Source organism: Lepisosteus platostomus, chromosome 2, assembly GCF_059453375.1.
Source record: "Lepisosteus platostomus isolate fLepPlt1 chromosome 2, fLepPlt1.hap1, whole genome shotgun sequence".
NCBI classification, from domain to species: Eukaryota; Metazoa; Chordata; class Actinopteri; order Semionotiformes; family Lepisosteidae; genus Lepisosteus; species Lepisosteus platostomus.
The window spans coordinates 59502648-59521317 of NC_142612.1; the positions used below are offsets into that span (position 1 = coordinate 59502648).

Sequence of the window (18670 nt, forward strand, 5' to 3'; positions counted from 1 at the left end):
GACCAGCTTTACAGCTTGTGCAGTGAGGCATTGCAACTTGCCAATAACACGAAAGTTGTTAGGTGCACTTTTACCGATCGAGGTCCAGGTGACAGATCAGGTCACCTTTAAAAAGGCCTTAATTCAAAGCTTAGGTCACTGCAAGAAAAAGTTTTCTGTACATTCTATAATGCTGAAAATGTCACCAGAAGCAAGGGAGAGGGCATTGGCATGCTGTAGGCAGACATGTCATGTGCCAGCATTGCCAGACACTATGGAGTAAGCTGTTCCACTGTGTCCCAGCTGCAGAGGTTTCAGCAGACCGGCAGGACAGATGACCAAGATCCGGTCTCCCTCGAGTAACCACACCAGAGCAGGACAGACACATCAGACTGGTCCGAGAGATTGTTTCAGATCTGCCACCCATACTGCTGCTGAAACTGCCGGCAGACACAATGCCCGCAACAGTGACAAGACAGTGAGGCTCCATGCTGCTGGCCTTAGAGCAAGGCGACCTGTCAGAGGCCCTCTGCTCACACCTCCTAGACGTCACACACAACTGGCTTGGGCCAGACAGAGGCTGTGATGGACTTGTCAGCAGTGGCATCAGGTCCTCTTCACGGATGAGTCACTCTTCAGCCTGTTCCACGCAGACGGAGTGTGGAGGAGGAGGTGTTGTGTTTCTTTTTTCCATCAGTATACAATGTTTTGGAAAATGAAATACACCCCCTTACGATTTTTTTTTAAATTTGATTTTGTAATTTAACATTTAGATATATTTGACCTATATTTGACCTTCACCTAATGGCTAAAGCTGAACCAAAAGTGGAATACACAAAAGTGGAATACCTCATCAAGTCCTAAAAGTAACCTCATTCAACAAATAACACTAAAGAGTTAATCCGTCTCTCACATCACCTGGGAGGAATTTTGGCCCACTCTTCCTTAAAGAAGTGCCTTGACTGTGATGTTTGAGAGCTGTCTTGTTCTTGCACTGCCACAACACCTTTATGGGATAAATGTCTGGACTTTGACGTGGCCATTCCAAAATCCTAATTGTCTTCTTTTTGAGCCATTCTGTAACAGATGTGCTTGTGTAGTCTGTATCACTGTCCTGTTGTGTATTCCACTTTGGGTTCAGCTTTAGCCATTGGACAGATCCAGCTAGACATCCAGGTCCTGAGGCAGCAAAGCAAGCATAAAGCATCACCCCCACCACCACCGTGCTTGATGCTGGTCCTCCTGGTCAAAGGCAGTGTTTTCACCAAAAACAATGTTTTGCATTACAGCCAAACAATACCACTTCTTACTTTTCTGTACAGAGCAAATTGTTCCAGATGTCTTGTTTTTTCATTCAAGTGCTGTTTTTCAGTAATGTTCTTCTGGGAGTACAGAAGATTCCTCCTAGCTGTCCTTTCAATGTTTATTCAAGCTTTTCAGGCTGGTGGACACCGACATTTACCAAAGTGAGAGAGGCTTGTAGATCCCTAGATGTAACCCTGGGGTTTTCTGGGACTTCTGGGGGCATTACAGTTACCTGTAGATCTTGGAGAGAACTTGGTAGGTTGCTGCTGGGTAGTTTGGCAATATTATTTGAATGGTGGAATATCTGTCTTACTGTGGAATAATGGACTTCGTATTGTTTGGAAATTACTCCCCTGACTGATCAGCAGCATCAATTCTTTCTTTAAGACTACCACAGACTTTATTATCCAAACATGATGCATAACCACTAACCCACAAACAAATTGACAAATTGTCTGATTTTTATATACAGATGGAATCACTTCCCGATGATCAACTAATCACTTGCACACTTCAGTGCATCTGATTACATACCCTCTTAATTGAGATGGTGCACTTAATTTTTCACACGAAGATATTGATTGTTGAATGTTTTTTTTATAATTAATGTAATATAGTATTGTGTGTATTATGTGTCACAATAGGTTAGTTGTATCTACTATTCGAACTTGGTGAAGACTAGGTGAAGCTAAATTACTGTATATCTAAATATTTTAAACCATAAAACCTTAAGGGTGTATTTGCTTTTTCACCACAATGTAGAACTTCAGGAAAACAACAAAATAGAACAGAATGTAGTTCTTCTGTGACATAGAAATGAAAAGTTTTTTTTTTTTGATTTTGTATAAGCTCTTTGAATTTGCTTAGAAAAGTGCAGGGCAGCATAGTGACTCCATGGTTAGCATTGCAGGCTTGAAGAGCATTGGATTCAATTTCTGGGATGCCATCTGCCACATCGGAGTTTGTGTTTTTTCCCTGTGTTCGTATGTTTCTTTGGAGTGCTCTGCTTTCCTTTCACAGTCCAAAGACATGCTGATCATTCATGGTATTATTATTATTTTTATTACAATTTTTATTATTATTATTATTATTATTATTATAAGCAACAGGTGCAAGATGGGGTACACCCCGTACAAACAGTAGTCTATTGCAGGGTAGACACACAGACATACACACTAGCACCAGCCAATATACCTACCAGTATGTCTTTGAACTGCGGGAGGAAACTGGACAACCCCATGGGGACACACATGGACATGGGGAACATGTAAAAACTCCAAATCCCACCCCAGGTCCATCATTTGAACCCAGGGCCCCAGAGCTGCAAGACCAGTGCTAACTATCATACCACCATGCTGCCCGTTCCTGATTATAGAAGTACCAGAAGTCTTTTTCTTTTTGTAGAATTTGGTTTTGTTATAACAAACTACCAAAACTTCCTGAAACAGAGCCACAATCCAGGTTTCAAGCTAAATATACCATAGTAAATAGCAGTACGTAGTACTGTAAGTCTATACACTTTAATTATGACTTGATTTGCTTGTTTGTGAAGACATTTTGGATGAGCAAGTTCGATATTGACAAATTGTGTGGATTGCACATTGCATTCAACCAAGGCATCCCTGCATAAATGGTCAATGCCCACTGTGTTCACCTTTGGTTCAAACCTGGGACATTTAATTATTCAATCTGCAAAGTCACTGCTTGACTGTTGCTTTAGCAAAGAACGGAAGTGTGCAGTGAGCTATCAATGAAATCCAGCCAATTAAATTTGGTAGAAATGCTTCCAAAAGGATGTCTTGTGCTAACACAGACCAGAGTGTGACCCACATGGTTTCTCCAGTGAACACGTGCTCTGGGATGGGACAGATGACCCGGTCCACTCTGTACTATTGTCCAAGTGACTCTTGTCCAACATGATGTGCAAAATTCAGGTTGAACTGGCTGAAGGAACTGGGAAGCAAACTGCAAGATACAGTTCAGTTTCCTCATCACATACTTCTATTTTGAGTTTGTCATTTACACTCAAAATGTATTTTAGTCAGATTTAAAAAAGGAGAAATGGAGGATAGAGCTAGCCCTTTCTGCTTAAATGCATTGAAGCTAATTTTGGAACACTGTACAAATGTTCATGCTGAGAGAGGGAGTTATTCAGATCAAATGTTTTCAGGTTTTTTTGTTGAGACACTGTGCTTTTCCAGATCTTTTGAATTGGTCAAATTAATTTCGCAATTCTCTACTATTACAAGCAATAAATATATGTTTTTTTATTCTCTAGTAAACCAGGTTTACTAGTATGTTTTTGTAGGGATACATTCTCTCCCAGGATTCAAACCCATGTTCAGAACCCTAAACACTATTGCATGATGCTGACACAGAAATAATTGAATTCATTCCACAGTGATTAATCAGTGATGAGTTAATAAAGAACAATTGAAAAGTTGTAACAGCACAAATGCTTTCTATTAGCTTTGTAACAGCATGGCATTTATAACAAGGGCTCTAAATCATTTCAGTACAATTGATCGGCTAAACATGGTGAGCTGAATCATTTGTAACTTTTCGTGAGTTCACGGATATTTATATTGCTGAACGTACAGTATAAACACGTTAAGCCGTGGCTTATTGATTTAGTTTGCGGTGCAGGGAAATGTTCCCGTTTAGCGAAAAGAAAAGAGAAACAGTTTTCGTGGAAAGCACAACTGAAGGGTTAATGGGGAGCTTGTGTTTCGGAATGTAATTCTATGCTATTTCGGTTTTCGGAAACGCGAAGTTCAGACTCACTGTGGTGAGAATGATTCATTATCGTGATAACCAGAACTTGTGAGAAGTGGTGCGTAGTATCAAATCTCTGTGAAATACATGCTGTACATGATTTCTGTAACGTGATTTTGTAACAACTATTTTATACGTATATTTTGAAAGAGACGGGTATATCTGTGTCAGGTGGCGCCCTTTGAGTTTGCATAAGAACTAAGTGGTTTTTACAAATGTTGCCTCCATTCTCCAACATAAAAGTGCAAATCAAGCACTGCTCTCAGAGTCGGATTCTTCTAAGAGAAAGGAAGATGTCCTAACATGGGCATTGTCTGTACTACAGTATCATCTCCAGGTTGAAGCTTGTGCATACCTGAGAGTGACACCTTTATGTGCTTAGATATCTACAACAATGTTGAGTGGAGACACAAAGGACAAAGCATATAATAGATGAAGAAGGTGGAATGCAAATAATTAGGTTTAAACTTGCCTTTTTCTGTATTACCTTTTAACAAAATAGAGCAGCATAAAATGTATTGCCACACAGAAATATCTGGTGGAATTTGCTTTAGGTGCAGTGAGAGAACAGGTGCAGTGAGAGTGATGAAGCAGAAATACAACACATACAATATTTTTAAAATATTGTATATAAATTGTAATAAATAGTGAATACAAATACAAGAAAATGAACAAAAATACAGCGATGTAAACTTGAACCTTACACTTGGCAAATAGATATCTGTCCTATTATTATTATTTCTTACACTAGACTTTCCACTCAAAGTGCTTTACAGGTAATGGGAACTCTCCTGCACCACCACCAATGTGTAGCCCACACCTGGATGATGCAAGAGCACCAGTATACTCACCACACACCAATTACGAGTGGTGAGGAGTCCCTTCTGCCTCCCTCCTCAGTTTAATCAAAGTCCTGCATTGGGTAAGAAGAAGACAATGCCAGCACTTTCCTCCACTGCTCAATGCACAGTCCATGGTGACACAGTCCTCTGCTGGGTCCAATACTGCCTCCTGCATTCCCCCCACTTTTTCTCTCAGATCCTCTGCTGGGTGCTCCTGGCTGGGGTTTATGTCTGGGGTGTTGGCAGAGCTAACAGTTGTTTGTCTATTAACAAACTGCATAAATGCAAAAGGCCAGGTGTAAGGATACATTGTCTGGAGTGGTTCAAGTGGGTAGCCGCGTTCGCATGCGTAGGCTGCAAAGGAACAAGTAAAGGTTTATTCTATGTTGAAAAGAAACACAACACTTCGGCGGTGGAGCCTTTTTTGCGTGTGACACCCGAAGAAGGCCCCACAGCCGAAACATTGTGTCTCTTTTCTTCTCTTTTCAGAAGAGAAGGCATGGTTAAAACGTGTCATTCGATTCATCCTCTCAACTCTGAGCAGTGTGTTGCCAGGTGACCTTTGACATGAGGTAAAGCTCAAAGAACAGGATCAGAAACAGGACAGCCCTTACTGGAACATTGGCCATTTTTTTGGAACATTGCAGTCAATATAGTCCCTGACACCAGCTGTCTCACACCCATTTTTTTCACTCTGTGACACTCCTTTTGTATATTTTAAACTAATATGCGACCGGGTGCGCCTACAAAATTCGGATGTCAGAAGGGAGGCAGAGCGAAAAAAGAAACCGAGGACTTTGCCCAGCTCAGGCTTGCAAAGGCAGTTGGTCATCTAACCAGGAGCTGGATGAGTGATGCGGTAGTGAAGTGATAGAGGAAGTGCAGACTGTATTTAACTCGCGAAAAAGACGAGGGTTCCTCAGATCTCTCAACACACCACTGAGCTGTCCCAGCCCTCCCGGGTTTTGCGAAATCTGCTCACTCTAGATAACAGACACCAAAAGTTAGCTGGCATCGAACCCAAGTCAAGCATCTTTTTCTTCACTGAGGTGAGTCCAGACCCGATACGCGTTTACATTCTCGCCCCTATTGATTTTGGATATCTTCCTGTCAAAACTATATTTGTAGCGTCACTTCAGTGTTTAATTTCAGTGCAGGTGAGATTTGATTAAATCACCATTTAACAGAAAAAGATTGCAAATCTTGATGTTGTAATGTTAGTTTTTAAGATTTTAAAACGTTTTTTTTTTTTTGTTTTCAGGGTATAAATATTGCCTATACTGGTTTCCGGGAGCTGATGTTGTTACTGTGTATAAGCTGTTTTCGTTCAAATGTCCAAAATCATTGTTTGTTTAGAAATGTTATGAACGCTAATTGCAAATTATACTAAAAGGACACGAACTGCTGTAACGTTGCTCTGTTAGAGTGAATAGTAGAATAGTGCTGCGCTTTTGCTTGTTGGGCCAGAAATAATTGATTTGAGAGACTTCGTTGTCCAGAGAACACAAGCGAGAAGCACGTCGGAGCCCTTTACCTCCGGCGACTTAAAAGGCTTTGCAATAGTTAGCAGCAGCTTGCTCATGTTTGCCAGTTCATTCCTTTTCAATGTCTTCATACTTTTAAAAAGTAGGTTTTGAATATGTATTCTTTCGTTTTGCGTGCTGGGGAAAAGCGCTGCTGGTTTATGTGTGAAGTAATGTGCCTGTGTGCTCTAATTCGCCCGTGGTGTGTGTGTGGCAGTGCGGCGCAACAGATCGAGCAGTGGACTCGAAGATGTGTATTGCTCGCTGTGGCAAAGCTCTGGGGATTCTCCTCATCCCCCTGGCGCTGGTCTCCATGCTTGCCAACACGCTGCTGCTGTTCCCAAACCTGCAATCCCGTTACCTGAGGGAGGGGCACATTACCAAATACGCTACCTTGGGAACAGGACTGTGGGCGTCAGGACTGTTGGTGAGGGTCTGCAGACTGATGTTTATTAATTAACAACGTGAACGTATGAACTAAAAAAAGACGCTGGTGAATATTGTTAATACTATCGTCACTGTCATGATAATTTAAAGTTATGATTAAGCAAAAAATAACAAATATAATGTACTATTGCTTATTTAGAGGTCTTTAATTTGTTTTAAAGTTCCAGTTAATTACCTCTAAGAGAACGTGTTTTTTATTGTAGTGTTTTCTATACAAATTAAAGCCATTGCAAATACTGTTTCATCTCAGATTTGCCGATTATGATCAAATCTCAGTTCAGAGAACTGTGTCGGATCTTTCGGCGTGGGTCTGTGGTTTCTGCAGATCTCAAACCAGGACAGGTTCACAAGTCACGTCTCTACAGTAGGTTAGGTTAGTTACCTTTTCTTTCCATCTTTCCAGGTTCTCCCAGCTGCGAGGGTGTTCATAACAAGCAGTCACAAGAAAGGGAGGTGCGGCTTTAGGAGTGAAGTAAGGACTCGTTTCTGTTCATGACCGAAATTAGCATTCTGACACAAAAATAGTCCAATATAAACATCAGTATACATATTTCAATTGTATTCCTGCTTCTGTGCGCGGCACAGCGATCCAGTGATTATTAGTGCTACCTCGTAGCGCCAGGGCCCTGGAGTGATATCTGTGTGGAGTTTGTATGTGGGTTAGCGTGGGTTTACTCCGGGTGCCCCGATTTCCTCCCACAGTACATAGACAATACTTAATTAATTGGTTTCCGGGACAATTCGCCCTGGTCTTAGTGTGTATGTCTTAACGGATTGGCGTCCCGTCCAAGGTATAATTGTATCCGTTGATTGTCGGGATAGGCTCCGGTTCCCTCGAGACTCTGAACTGGATAAAGCGTTTAGAAAATGTATGGACTTTGCCATTGCAGCATAGCTCACTGTAGGAAGTTAGATGAACATTTTTTTTGTACAAGTTAATTTCTATAGCAGGCTGCGAAAGGCGAGTTTAATGCACTTTACTATGAAATCACCCGTGTCAAAATTGTGGAAAGAAATACATTTTCTATTCAAGTGGAGTATGTTATTCAATTTAGACATCCGGAAAAGTAGCTTTTACCTTCATTCAAAATAATGTCATATACTACTGGCTCGTGTGATTGTGCGAAATAATAACTGGGTGGGCGACTTGGTTCATCAGCACCCTGTGTCAGTGCCCGTTTGTTTGTGCCACGCAGATGCTGTGTTCGATTTTATATGCTGCTATAGCGATAGCAGGAGCTACGCTGTGTTTCGTAACGAGTGGGACTGCACTGGTTGAGGGACCCCTCTGCAAGTACAATCAGACCTATAGCAACGGCACACAGGAGCAGGTGTGGGGCACCCCGCTGGAGCGCAAGACGCCCAGGTAAGGGTGGCTGTCACCGCGTCAATATAGCGCTAACAGAAAATCGACAGCTAGTTTTGAAATCTGTGCTTCTTTAAAGAAAAGTGTTGCAGCAACAACAACAACAAAAACAGAGTCTTAAATTAACTTAACCAGAACTTGCAAACAATCGTTTAGTGGAACAGAAATTTACACTTCACTTCCACACTTCACTCCAGGGAAAACATTGAAGTGGACACACAAATGTGAAATTTTATCTACCAATTCACAAACACAAAACTATGAAACTAATAGATTTACTTTTCATTGAGTTGCTGATCAATAGTCAGAGTATGCAGAGAATAACTGTTACTGTAATATACTGTACTGTACGCCCAGCTGTTCTTTAATTATTGCTGTTGGGTTTTGTTTTTCTGTTACTCCAACACTCTTTATAAACAACTTTACATTCTGCTGAGGACCACTAGTTTTATATCATCGTCTGTAAGTATACACAAGTACACGCTGTAATTTGTCGGTAAAGAGCTTGTAAAATTAATACACATAAGCAAATACATATAATACATATAACAACATGTACAATATATCCTGTAATATTTAAAATATCACAGTTTCTGTAAAATACATTTGTATTCATATATTAAATGTTATCCCTTGTGTATAAATGGCAAAGAAATAAATTACTTTTATGAAAATAAATGATTAGATTATAAGAACGTTAACATATGGAAACTTGTCAATTACTGTCTTGTTAAAGAAACCGCTTATACAGTGAATACGATATACAGCTTAAGATCATCTGTTCATAATGAGAACAACATCAGAGCCCTGGAGGACATTAGTAAAGGGAAGAAATATCTTGGTCAAAACTGAGTTTATTTTGATTGAGTGGGGGTTTCGATTTTACAATAAAGATACTCTCAAGTTGGTGCACTTGCTTCATGATTCCTTAATATCCCTGAATGATCTTGCATCTACCTCACAGAACAATTAAATGTCATTACTGATGCCTCTGTTACAGTATGGGCTGGTGTTGCTGTGGCTTTCTTTTGCATAGTTAACATTCAGGAGCTTGGATTTTAGAATTTAGACCAGAAGTTCTCAATCCTGGTCCTGGAGGTCCACATACTGTACTGTACCTGCTGGTTTTCTTTCTAGCTGAGCTTATTTACTTAAATCAAGTCTTAATTGAATTGATAAGCTGATTAAAAGTCTGAAAAGACTGAAAAGTCCCTTTTTGACTCAAGAGTTTGGGATTTGATTTTAATTAGGAAATGCAGTAGTTAAAAGGCTACCTCCAATAAGTTTAAAATCTGAAAACAGTCACACAGTTCAAATTGATCCTGCTATTAAGTCAATTACAAATTCAATGGTGTAGCTGACAACTTGGCTGGAACAGACACCAACAGCTGTGTGGGACTGCAGACTGGGAAACAATGATTTAGACATACAGTATGTGAATATTGTGGCTCACCACCACACTGTTCTGGTTGTCCAGGAAGTGGATTCACAGCCCACTGTATCATATCTCTCTTCACTAAAGCACTTTGTGCAGTTTCAAGGACATGGTAGTGTGTGCTGGAAGGGGTTTTGGGATGCTTTACATGGCTGGATGAGCAAGGTGGGACACACAGATTCCTCTCAACTCCATTGACACTTGTGCTGTTCTGTGTCCTGATTTCCCAGTCCCAGCAGCTGGGAGGAGGTGTGTTTGGAGCCGCAAGGCGTGGTACTCTGGAACGTGGTCCTGTTCTCCACCCTCCTGGCCAGCAGCGGGACACAGGCGCTGCTCTGCATCATCCAGGTCCTCAACGCCATCCTGGGCTTCTTGTGTGGGCCAGACATCAAGCACAACAAGGTAGGGAAAGGACTGGCAGAATTCCATTCTGTCAGGTCGCAAACACTGCTGGGCACCGTAGGTTAGAAACGAAACTCCAGGAGAGACCACCCTCAGGTCATGTGATCTGTCTAACATCCTATCAGGCATAAACATAGGTGGCTGTCCTAGCTTGATAGTGCTTTAACAAATATCCTATTACTCATCAACCTTCTACAATTTGAAATTCTATAGAATGTTAAAACATCCCCAGATATTCAGCATCAAGGAGCATAGGTTGGGGTTCGGTTAATTGTAGAGTTAGTGTGCATCTATAAATGCTTTACTATAATAACTTACTACAAAACCTCAGCTGCAGGTACATTCATCATTAACAGAATATCTATTAACCCCTTCTTTATTCATCTTCAACCAATGTGTCACTTCTCACCACCTCTGTTGCTGGGTCTCTTGCATCTCCTGTTCAATGCCTTCAAAGCTGGCAAACATCTGCACACACACAGTGCCACAGAACCACTTTCACAAGCTTAGGTGTGTCACCCTTTGCTAGGCTTATCTGAATTAAAAAAAATAATAATTACTAACTTGCTTATTGAGGAGTCAAATTAATTTGACTGCGGGATGTCGCCTGCTTGATTTTATTCTGAGACTTTGGCTTGAAAATTGCAAGAAACTTTGACTGATTGTCCACTGCAATGACAATTGTTGCTCATAATCTTATGGCCTAATGTCTGTATTAAGTACTGTATATGACGAATTGCAAACATTCTGTGTTGTAGGTCAGCCCAGTGTGAAGAAACAATCCATTCACAGAAGAGGAGGAAAAAGGCACTTTAAACCTTTGGAACAGTGGGAACTGACTGTCAGGTCTTTCTCTCAGTTTATTCAGTGAAACTGATTTTTTTCATAGGAGACTCGTTGAAAACTGCTGAAGAGAAAAGTATGGAAAACTGGTGCGGGTGCTGTGTGATTTTCGTTTCCCATGCTGTCGTCTGGCAATAGAATAGGACTCTGCACGGGGACAACATGCTTTCAGAACAGGATGAGCCCTGTGTCCAACACCACCTTTTCCTTAAGACTGTCCACAGAGAGCCTGCTCCACCACATCTCTGTGCCTGCTTTGTCATTCTGAAAAGATTTTGCTGGGGCTCACGTTCCACCATCAGTCTCTAAAAATGGTTCTGATTCTTGTTCTGTTTTTTTTTTGCCTTGTGGTGGCTCTGTCAGTAAAGATGCATACTTAGAGTGTAGTGTGGCCTCAAGAGCTCATCCAGCTATTAAACAGGCTGGGGCGGGGGGCAACTGGCCTCTTCTTGTTTGAAAGTGCTCTTTCATTCTTATCAATGGTAAAAATCTGGCTAAAGTTATTATCCCAGTATGACTGGGACTCTGCAGTCATAGTTTCACATCACCTCCAGGGTGGTGTTGAGCAAGGTATCCCTAACTTATCACTGTTTGCAGTGATGAATGTGCCAAATTGTCAGTAATAAATGTTAAATGTCTTCAGTTATCCATTAGTCTCCCTTATTCTGGAGTGTATGAAGCCAAATGGCTGGACATCAGGGATACTGGGCAAGAGCACAGACAGTTCTCATCCTTCCTGTGTCAGTGCAAGGAGCTGTAGCAGCTGGAAATGGGAGAGTATATATGAATGTGAAGTTCATGAGTATCTATCAAGGTGATTCAGAATGTCAAATACAAAACCTTCGAAAATGGTGCCTATATGTTACCATGCTTTACATGCAAGGGACTCCACAAAAGCTCAGGACAAACCAACTTTCCTGTTAAAAGGATGACTAGGAACCCTTTAAGTATGAAATGAATGCATTTAAATTTACCAGCAGCATAATTTGTTCAATGTAAATCTTCCTCAATACCAGTAGACAGGAAACTGTAAAATGACTGATATGTGCATTTTTGGAAAGACCTATATGGAGTATTTATTAATGCTCACAATCTTTTTATGTATTAATTAATTTCATTATTAAAATATTATCATGAGTGATTTAAATATTTTAGCACCAGTTAAGTATTTGGATACTGGACTTCATGTAATATGCAGCGTTAAATTTGACACATACATTAGGAAGAGCTGAATATACTGAGAGGCAATGGAAAAGCACTTCCATTAGTGAAATGTCTTAATGGCTCCAAGGAGCTTCATATGGACAATTCTTGCTTCAGCAGACTGAGGATCACAGCGATTATATCACACCATTAAAATGCCACGCAGAAAACATGCTTGCATTCATCACTGCATGTTACAAGTGAAGATTCCTCTTTGCGATCAGTAATCACAGCACCTTGCAGATGACTGGCAGTAGTCATTATAAGGCAGGGCCGGGTACTATACCCATGCATTATGATATCAACAGACTGAATGGCATTTTAGAAAATTACTGCACTGTTACATTCATTGCACACTTGTCAGCAATTCAATGGTAACAGCTGTTTCATCAGAAGTAATGCTGAAGACAAACATATTTTACACCCACCAAAAAATCCCTAAGCATTTACTTTCAAACAGATTGACAACGATGGTGATATTACTGTATAATTTCCCAAAAATGGATAAATGTTTCTTTTCGTTTCTGGTGTACATTGTTTGAATAAATGAGAATGTACTGTACCGATGATTTATTGATTGTTACAAAGTATTTTTTCTCAAATGCATGTCCTCTTTAATGGCACAGTAGTGCGCTGACATGAATGGAGCTGGAGTGAGATAACCTGCTCAGTGCAGAATCTCTGCTCTTAGGTTTCACAGTGAGATCTGGATTGATCTCACTCTCACCACAGACTTACAACAGGATGGGTTATGAAATACGGCTATTGTGCAAAAGACAGGCCAATACTGGATGTGCTGGATGTTTACCAAAGGGCCAGCCTACGTCAGCAGACAGCCCTGGAGTGGAAAAACATAACAGACAGCATCATTAACCACACATCAGTGGATTATTCTTTATATGAAAAAGTGGTTCCTGCTTAAACCCAGACATTTTAAACCTTATTCTATCATGTAAATAGATTATCCAGCCCAATTATCCACCCCTTTAAGGGCCAACCTAAACAGTCGGCCTTTGCTTCTTTTTCACATCACAGCAATGGCAGAACTGAAGCATTAAAAGGAGCTCAAAGTTACCTGGGAAGACATAAACCCATTGCCTCATTGCAAGCTGAGGACACCTTTCCCAGCTGTGGACCCAACTGCCTGGGGCACTGTTTAACAAACCAGTTTTGGAGGAATCCCAGTCATATTTGACTAATGTCACAGCCCAGCTTGAACCAAAATTCCATGGACGACAGGACCCGATCTATTAACTGGAAGGGCGGCTTTAATGGGTGGGTTTTCTGAGTCTATAACCATGCTCTAAGATTGTGCAGCACAAGTGAACACATAGAGAATGGTGAAAAAGTGAAATCAGCCTCAGTTTTGGTGCAGGATGGAGGTGAGGACATCTCTAGGCAACACTGCAGTGATTCCATTTCCTGCTGCGCCTCATCTCAGTTTTCCCCCTGAAGCAACCTTCTCCCCTGGGGATGTTACGAATGAGCTCATAGAATGTGAAGATGCTGAAGGAAATCTCTTCGTAAGGGGTTTGGGTACCGTTCTCAAACAGGCATGCGAACGCTATGCCTGGGGGGCTGTCGAAGGAGTCCAGGGAAGGCAGCTCCAGGTAAGCCAGGTCTGAGTAGGCACTTGGACCCTCGTAGATGACCCAGGGCTCGGTCCAGCTGTCAGGGTCTCTGGGGAACAGGCTGAGGTAGATCCCCAGATCAAGACGGCTCGAAGGGAATGTGGGGTGGGAGTAGATCACCCAGGTAGGAGGAAGGAACTTTGCACTTTGACCTTTGTGGAGCTCACTCTTTTTGCCACAGTGTGAACTGGTGGGAAGAGCAACAGGGTTTCTGTCCAGCATGGTGCTGCGGGATCTTAGGAGCGTTTGGGATGCCTGCTCCTGCCATCCGGTGAGAGCTTTGTGGGTGGCGGACAAAGTCTGAGACTGGAAGTCAAGGGGTGCTGGGAAACCCACTGTACTTCCGTGACACCCATGAGGCGGCTCCACCAGCTTCTGGACCAGCTGCCCCTCCTGGAACACCGCCCCATCATCGAGACTCAGTGCCTGCACCCGGTATCCCAGCGGGGTGCGGGCATTGCAGTACAGGACATTTGTGCCGCTCTCTTCATCCACCGACACCATCTGGCACTCCACAGTCTTCAGGTTCGGTACGAACTCCCCAAAGCGCCAGGTGCGGCCGTGAGTGTCGCTGTGGAAGCAGAAGGAGTGCGGTGTGGTGAGGCACACCTTGCCGAAACACTCCCGGCAGTGGATGTAGTAGGCATATGCCGGGACGAGGAGTCGTCCAGATTTCAGCTGAATGCCATGGCCCGGCCCCAGAGCAAAGGTGGCCCAGTCTACCAAGAGAAAAAATAAACACCAACGCACATATGAAGCAGGGAGCATGTGAGGTGTGTGTGCATGTATGTCCATCCATCCATTTTCTAAGTCAGGGACTTCTAAGCCAATTCATCTAATTCAGGGTCGTGGGGCAGCCAAGGTGGGGTACATTCTGGACAGGAAGCCAGTCCATCACAGGGTAGACAGACACACACTCACAGAACCAGAACCAGTTCTCCCAGAAGCCAATTAACCTACCAGTATGCCTGTGGACTGTGAGAGGAAACCAGAGCACCCAGGGGACACCCACTCAAACACGGGGAGAAAGTGCAAAGTCCAAACAGGTAGCACCCCAGGAAGTGAACTCAGGGATTCAGTGATTAATGATAATGTGAGAATTTCACTGCCACACAGTGGCCAAGGGGCAGACAATCTTGGCATTTCCACTCCATTCCCTTGGAAAACACTGTCTGATTCATTCACCATTCCGCTGAGGATCACAGGGGTAACACAGCAGGCACTAAATACAGGCTTGATTGGAAAACAAAACTATGTCTCTGCCCCTTCTCTCGCTCACATTCATCCTGTGCATCCCTCCTCCATCTGTACAGCTGCCCCTTGGTCACTCTTCACTCTGCAGGGGGTTTCAGCTTCATCGTCTTACTGGCAGGGAGCTGCCCCTCAGCCGAGCGGGTCGAGTCAAATTTACTGTGACTAAAACAATTAAGCATTTTCAGTGCACTGAACACCTGGGTGATGTTATTCCTGGCGAACAGTGTAGCAGAAGAAGAAGAGGGGGGTTACTCTCTGGTTGGAGAGAAAATAAGATTGAATAACAGGAAACAGTGTGGCAACACACTGTGCACCGGTGTGTTTAAGCGCTTGCAGGAGCCGAAGCCGAAGCGGGAAGACGACCCACCCTCGATGGTGTCTCCGATAGTGCACTGAGTGAGATCCGTGACCGAGCTCCAGCTCCGCCCTTGGTCCCCGCTGGAGACATAGCACAGCCGCGTGACGTTCTTGCCGGTGATGAGCTGCTGGGACTCGGACGTGTGTCCCAGCACGGCGATGAAGAACAGGAAGACGGTGCCGGTGAACTCATCGTAGACTGGGCAGGGATTCATCGACCGGTAACCTCTCAGCTGCGCGGATTCCAGTGCTCTCATGTCCTCCCACTGCAGAGTGGACATTTTTAGTCAACTTTTTTTCTGATGTTTTTAAATTCACAAATCATCCGCTGCTAGTGGAAGAATTGGATTCCACCCCCTCCAAAGTGCTCAGCTAAATGGGCTTCACGGCTCCAGGCCCTTGGCTCTTGGCTCTTGCATCTCTCCCAGTTAAAACCCGAGAAAGAACAGTGAAACGACTCATTATATTGGACTGTATGCTCATTGCCTGCAATTTGCATACAAGGATGGAGGGGAGCAGAAGTTGATGAAATAGTCGCATTGTTAAACATGGTCTATTAGTGTTATGTTCAAGTAAAATTGTTTGTTAGAATTCAGTTAAAATAATTTCAAATGGAATGCCAACATGAATTAGTCGGGTTTTAGAATTTTTAACGAACAGCTCTCAACGTTTATCCAGCAGCCATATCACCCTGCAACTCACAACTGGCAACCCACTGAAGCTAAGCAGGTGTGAGCCTGGTCAGTACCTGGATGGGAGACCTCCTGGGAAAAACTAAGGTTGCTGCTGGAAGAGGTGTTAGTGGGGCCAGCAGGGGGCGCTCACCCTGTGGTCCATGTGGGTCCTAATGCCCCAGTATAGTGATGGGGACACTATACTGTAAACAGGTGCCGTCCTTCGGATGAGACGTAAAACTGAGGTCCTGACTCTCTGTGGTCATTAAAAATCCCAGGGCGCTTCTCGAAAAGAGTAGGGGTGTAACCCCGGTGTCCTGGCCAAATTTCCAATTGGCCCTTACCAATCATGGCCTCCTAATACTCCCCCTCTATGAATTGGCTACATTACTCTGCTCTCCTCCCCACTGATAGCTGATGTGTGGTGAGCGTTCTGGCGCACTATGGCTGCCGTCGCATCATCCAGGTGGATGCTACACATTGGTGGTGGTGGAGGGGAGTCCCCATTACCTGTAAAGCGCTTTGAGTGGAGTGTCCAGAAAAGCGCTATATAAGTGTAAGCAATTATTATTATTATTATTAACGTGAAAAGTAGTGGAATAGTTATCTGATGTTCGTTGCAGTTCTACCAAATCACCACTAGGTGGTGTCCTGTCCCTTTTATTGTACCCTACCGATCGTAAGAGCAAACAGACCAATATCATTAAGTCTGCTGAAGACAGCCCTGTGATCAAGTGCCCATCCTAAATTATATTATTGAATGGTGAGTTCTTTTTGGAGTTAAATATTTTTTTGGGGAAAAAACGAACCCCTCATTGATTTTAGGAGCACTGCAATCCCACTCCAGCCGATTTAATAAATGGTCAGACTGCAGAATTTTTTGATGATTATATGTAACTGGAACAGGTCATAGATAAAAAATTTAAGAAGGTACAAATGCTGTGAGGCTATTTACATAAATGGTCAATGGAAACTTTTTCTAAGAATACAGCGTTTTTAAGGTATACAAATGTACAATATATTAACACTCCTCTACAAAATGTTTATTGAAAGTCTCTTAATATACAGTACTGTCTTGCTTGTTGGGTTATTAACATAAGTGCTGTAAATTGTAATAAACTGTGAAAATTAATGAAGACAAGCAGCAAAATCGTTAGGACAAATCAGATCAACATAAATCCCTTCTACAAACACACCTCACCCCTCCACTCTCAATCTATACTAATTACAATTTTCCTATCTGGGGGATACTTCAATACTTCAATAAGTGTAACAGTAAGAGGCTTAGGAAACTGGTGTTCTCCCCTGCAGTTTTACTCTTAATGTAACATATTTGCTATCTCCTGAAAGTATGTTAAATACTGTATTGGAAAATGTTGTTTTTGTTGTACTGTTGTGCTGCAAAACAAATTGCCCTTAAGAAAAAATAAAGCTTGAATTGATTTGAATTGAAAGGGAGAGACCCCTGAGATTACCAGTTACCCTCACGACGCTTAGCAAAAGCTGCATCAAAAAGCACACAGTTCATCAAATCAATTATATTTCGTATTTAATAAGAGTCTGTTTTATTCTAATTTGGTTGAATATAGTGAGCTCATTCACATAAAAAGCTTAAAAACAAAAGCTATAATTTAAATTGACCCTTTGGTATTGTTTTCTAGTGAGAAAACAACATGCTGAAATGTTGTTTTGTTGTTTTTTTTTCCGAGACAAACACAAAAAGAAGTTAGGTTTGTCCAGTTGGTTTCACAACACCGTGGGCTCGTGCAATACAAATCTTTCATCTCCTTTGGCAGAAAGGGCAATGTCTTCTGTTAGTAGGCAGCCCTTTTATGCCTGTGCTCGTCCATCGGCCTGCGGGGTCTCGCGCTGTGCAGATGGGGGCAGGAGCGCCTCACCTCTACGTAGTTACGGTAGAAGATTCCTCTGCGCAAGGCCAGCAGGTTGGCCTGGGCGTCGTCGGGGCTGAACCGCTCTTCACAGAAAGCCAAGAAAGTCGTCGAGCCTGGCAGGTAGAGCAGGGCAGGGATTCTGTAAGTCACGCCACTGGCTTCCTTCCGAAACAGCACGGTCCGGGCTGGGAAATATGGTGAGCCCATTGCTGCTGAACACACAGACACTAACACAGAGAACAAGGCATTTTTTGACACACGTGACCATTTTTGTAAGAACCTTCCTGTTATCAAACACACGCACCTTAAAAAAAGCTTGTGTCGACAGCATCAGAAGAATAAAAAAAAACACTGTTAAAGTGGAAAACTTACAGTTTGATCCCGGTCAGAGCACAGAAGAGCTCTGCTGAAGAGTCTGATGTGAGCGTACAGATAGGAGTGAGGGCGAACAGCTATAGTCCTCCCTCTGCTGTCCAGTGTCAGTGCCCAGCACTGAGCCCCATTCACAGAGTGCGGGCAGGGTGCCTGCTGACCCAGAAATCAGCTCAGCTCATCATTACTACAGCTCCGCATGCATCAGCACACCAGGGCATTGTTGTGTGTAAATATACTGGCTCCCCAAATGAAAGGAAGAAAAGAAGCTCATTAGGCTGGTACAGTTAAAGAAAACGTACTCTATGTCTTTTGTTATTACATTGAAAAGGACCTCCAGCTATAGCACAATTTGAATACATTTCTTTTT

At 42.7% G+C, this 18670-nt stretch overlaps 2 protein-coding genes across 3 annotated transcripts; one reads left to right on the forward strand and one right to left on the reverse strand.

Moving 5' to 3' along the window:
• Positions 1-5770: 5770 nt before the first annotated feature.
• Positions 5771-12689, forward strand: LOC148676641 (transmembrane 4 L6 family member 1). The gene is made up of 6 exons (XM_088610169.1): positions 5771-5950; positions 6642-6851; positions 7275-7343; positions 8068-8237; positions 9903-10074; positions 10833-12689. The coding sequence occupies exons 2-6, from the start codon at positions 6675-6677 to the stop codon at positions 10845-10847; spliced, it is 603 nt and encodes a 200-aa protein (XP_088466295.1). The 5' UTR covers positions 5771-5950; positions 6642-6674; the 3' UTR covers positions 10848-12689.
• On the reverse strand, positions 12676-18670 carry neu4 (sialidase 4). 2 transcript variants are annotated; one of them, XM_088610156.1, is made up of 4 exons: positions 18301-18670; positions 17935-18041; positions 15373-15628; positions 12676-14470 (listed from the first exon to the last, which is right to left on the reverse strand). In XM_088610156.1, the coding sequence occupies exons 3-4, from the start codon at positions 15617-15619 to the stop codon at positions 13515-13517; spliced, it is 1203 nt and encodes a 400-aa protein (XP_088466282.1). In that variant the 5' UTR covers positions 15620-15628; positions 17935-18041; positions 18301-18670; the 3' UTR covers positions 12676-13514. The 2 variants fall into 2 exon arrangements, with proteins under 2 accessions (XP_088466282.1, XP_088466274.1); XM_088610148.1 differs by having other exon boundaries at positions 17935-18155; positions 18301-18667.

Bases quoted from the DNA above. Each gene is read 5' to 3' on its own strand.
- LOC148676641 (XM_088610169.1), top strand. From the start codon at position 6,675: ATGTGTATTGCTCGCTGTGGCAAAGCTCTGGGGATTCTCCTCATCCCC. The intron at 6,852-7,274 runs GTGAGGGTCTGC...CCATCTTTCCAG, and splicing joins TGTGGGCGTCAGGACTGTTG to GTTCTCCCAGCTGCGAGGGT. The intron at 8,238-9,902 runs GTAAGGGTGGCT...CTGATTTCCCAG, and splicing joins CTGGAGCGCAAGACGCCCAG to TCCCAGCAGCTGGGAGGAGG.
- neu4 (XM_088610148.1), bottom strand. From the start codon at position 18,135: ATGGGCTCACCATATTTCCCAGCCCGGACCGTGCTGTTTCGGAAGGAA. The intron at 15,629-17,934 runs GTGAGGCGCTCC...TCCACTCTGCAG, and splicing joins TCTACCGTAACTACGTAGAG to TGGGAGGACATGAGAGCACT. The intron at 14,471-15,372 runs GTGGGTCGTCTT...TTCTCTTGGTAG, and splicing joins TATCGGAGACACCATCGAGG to ACTGGGCCACCTTTGCTCTG.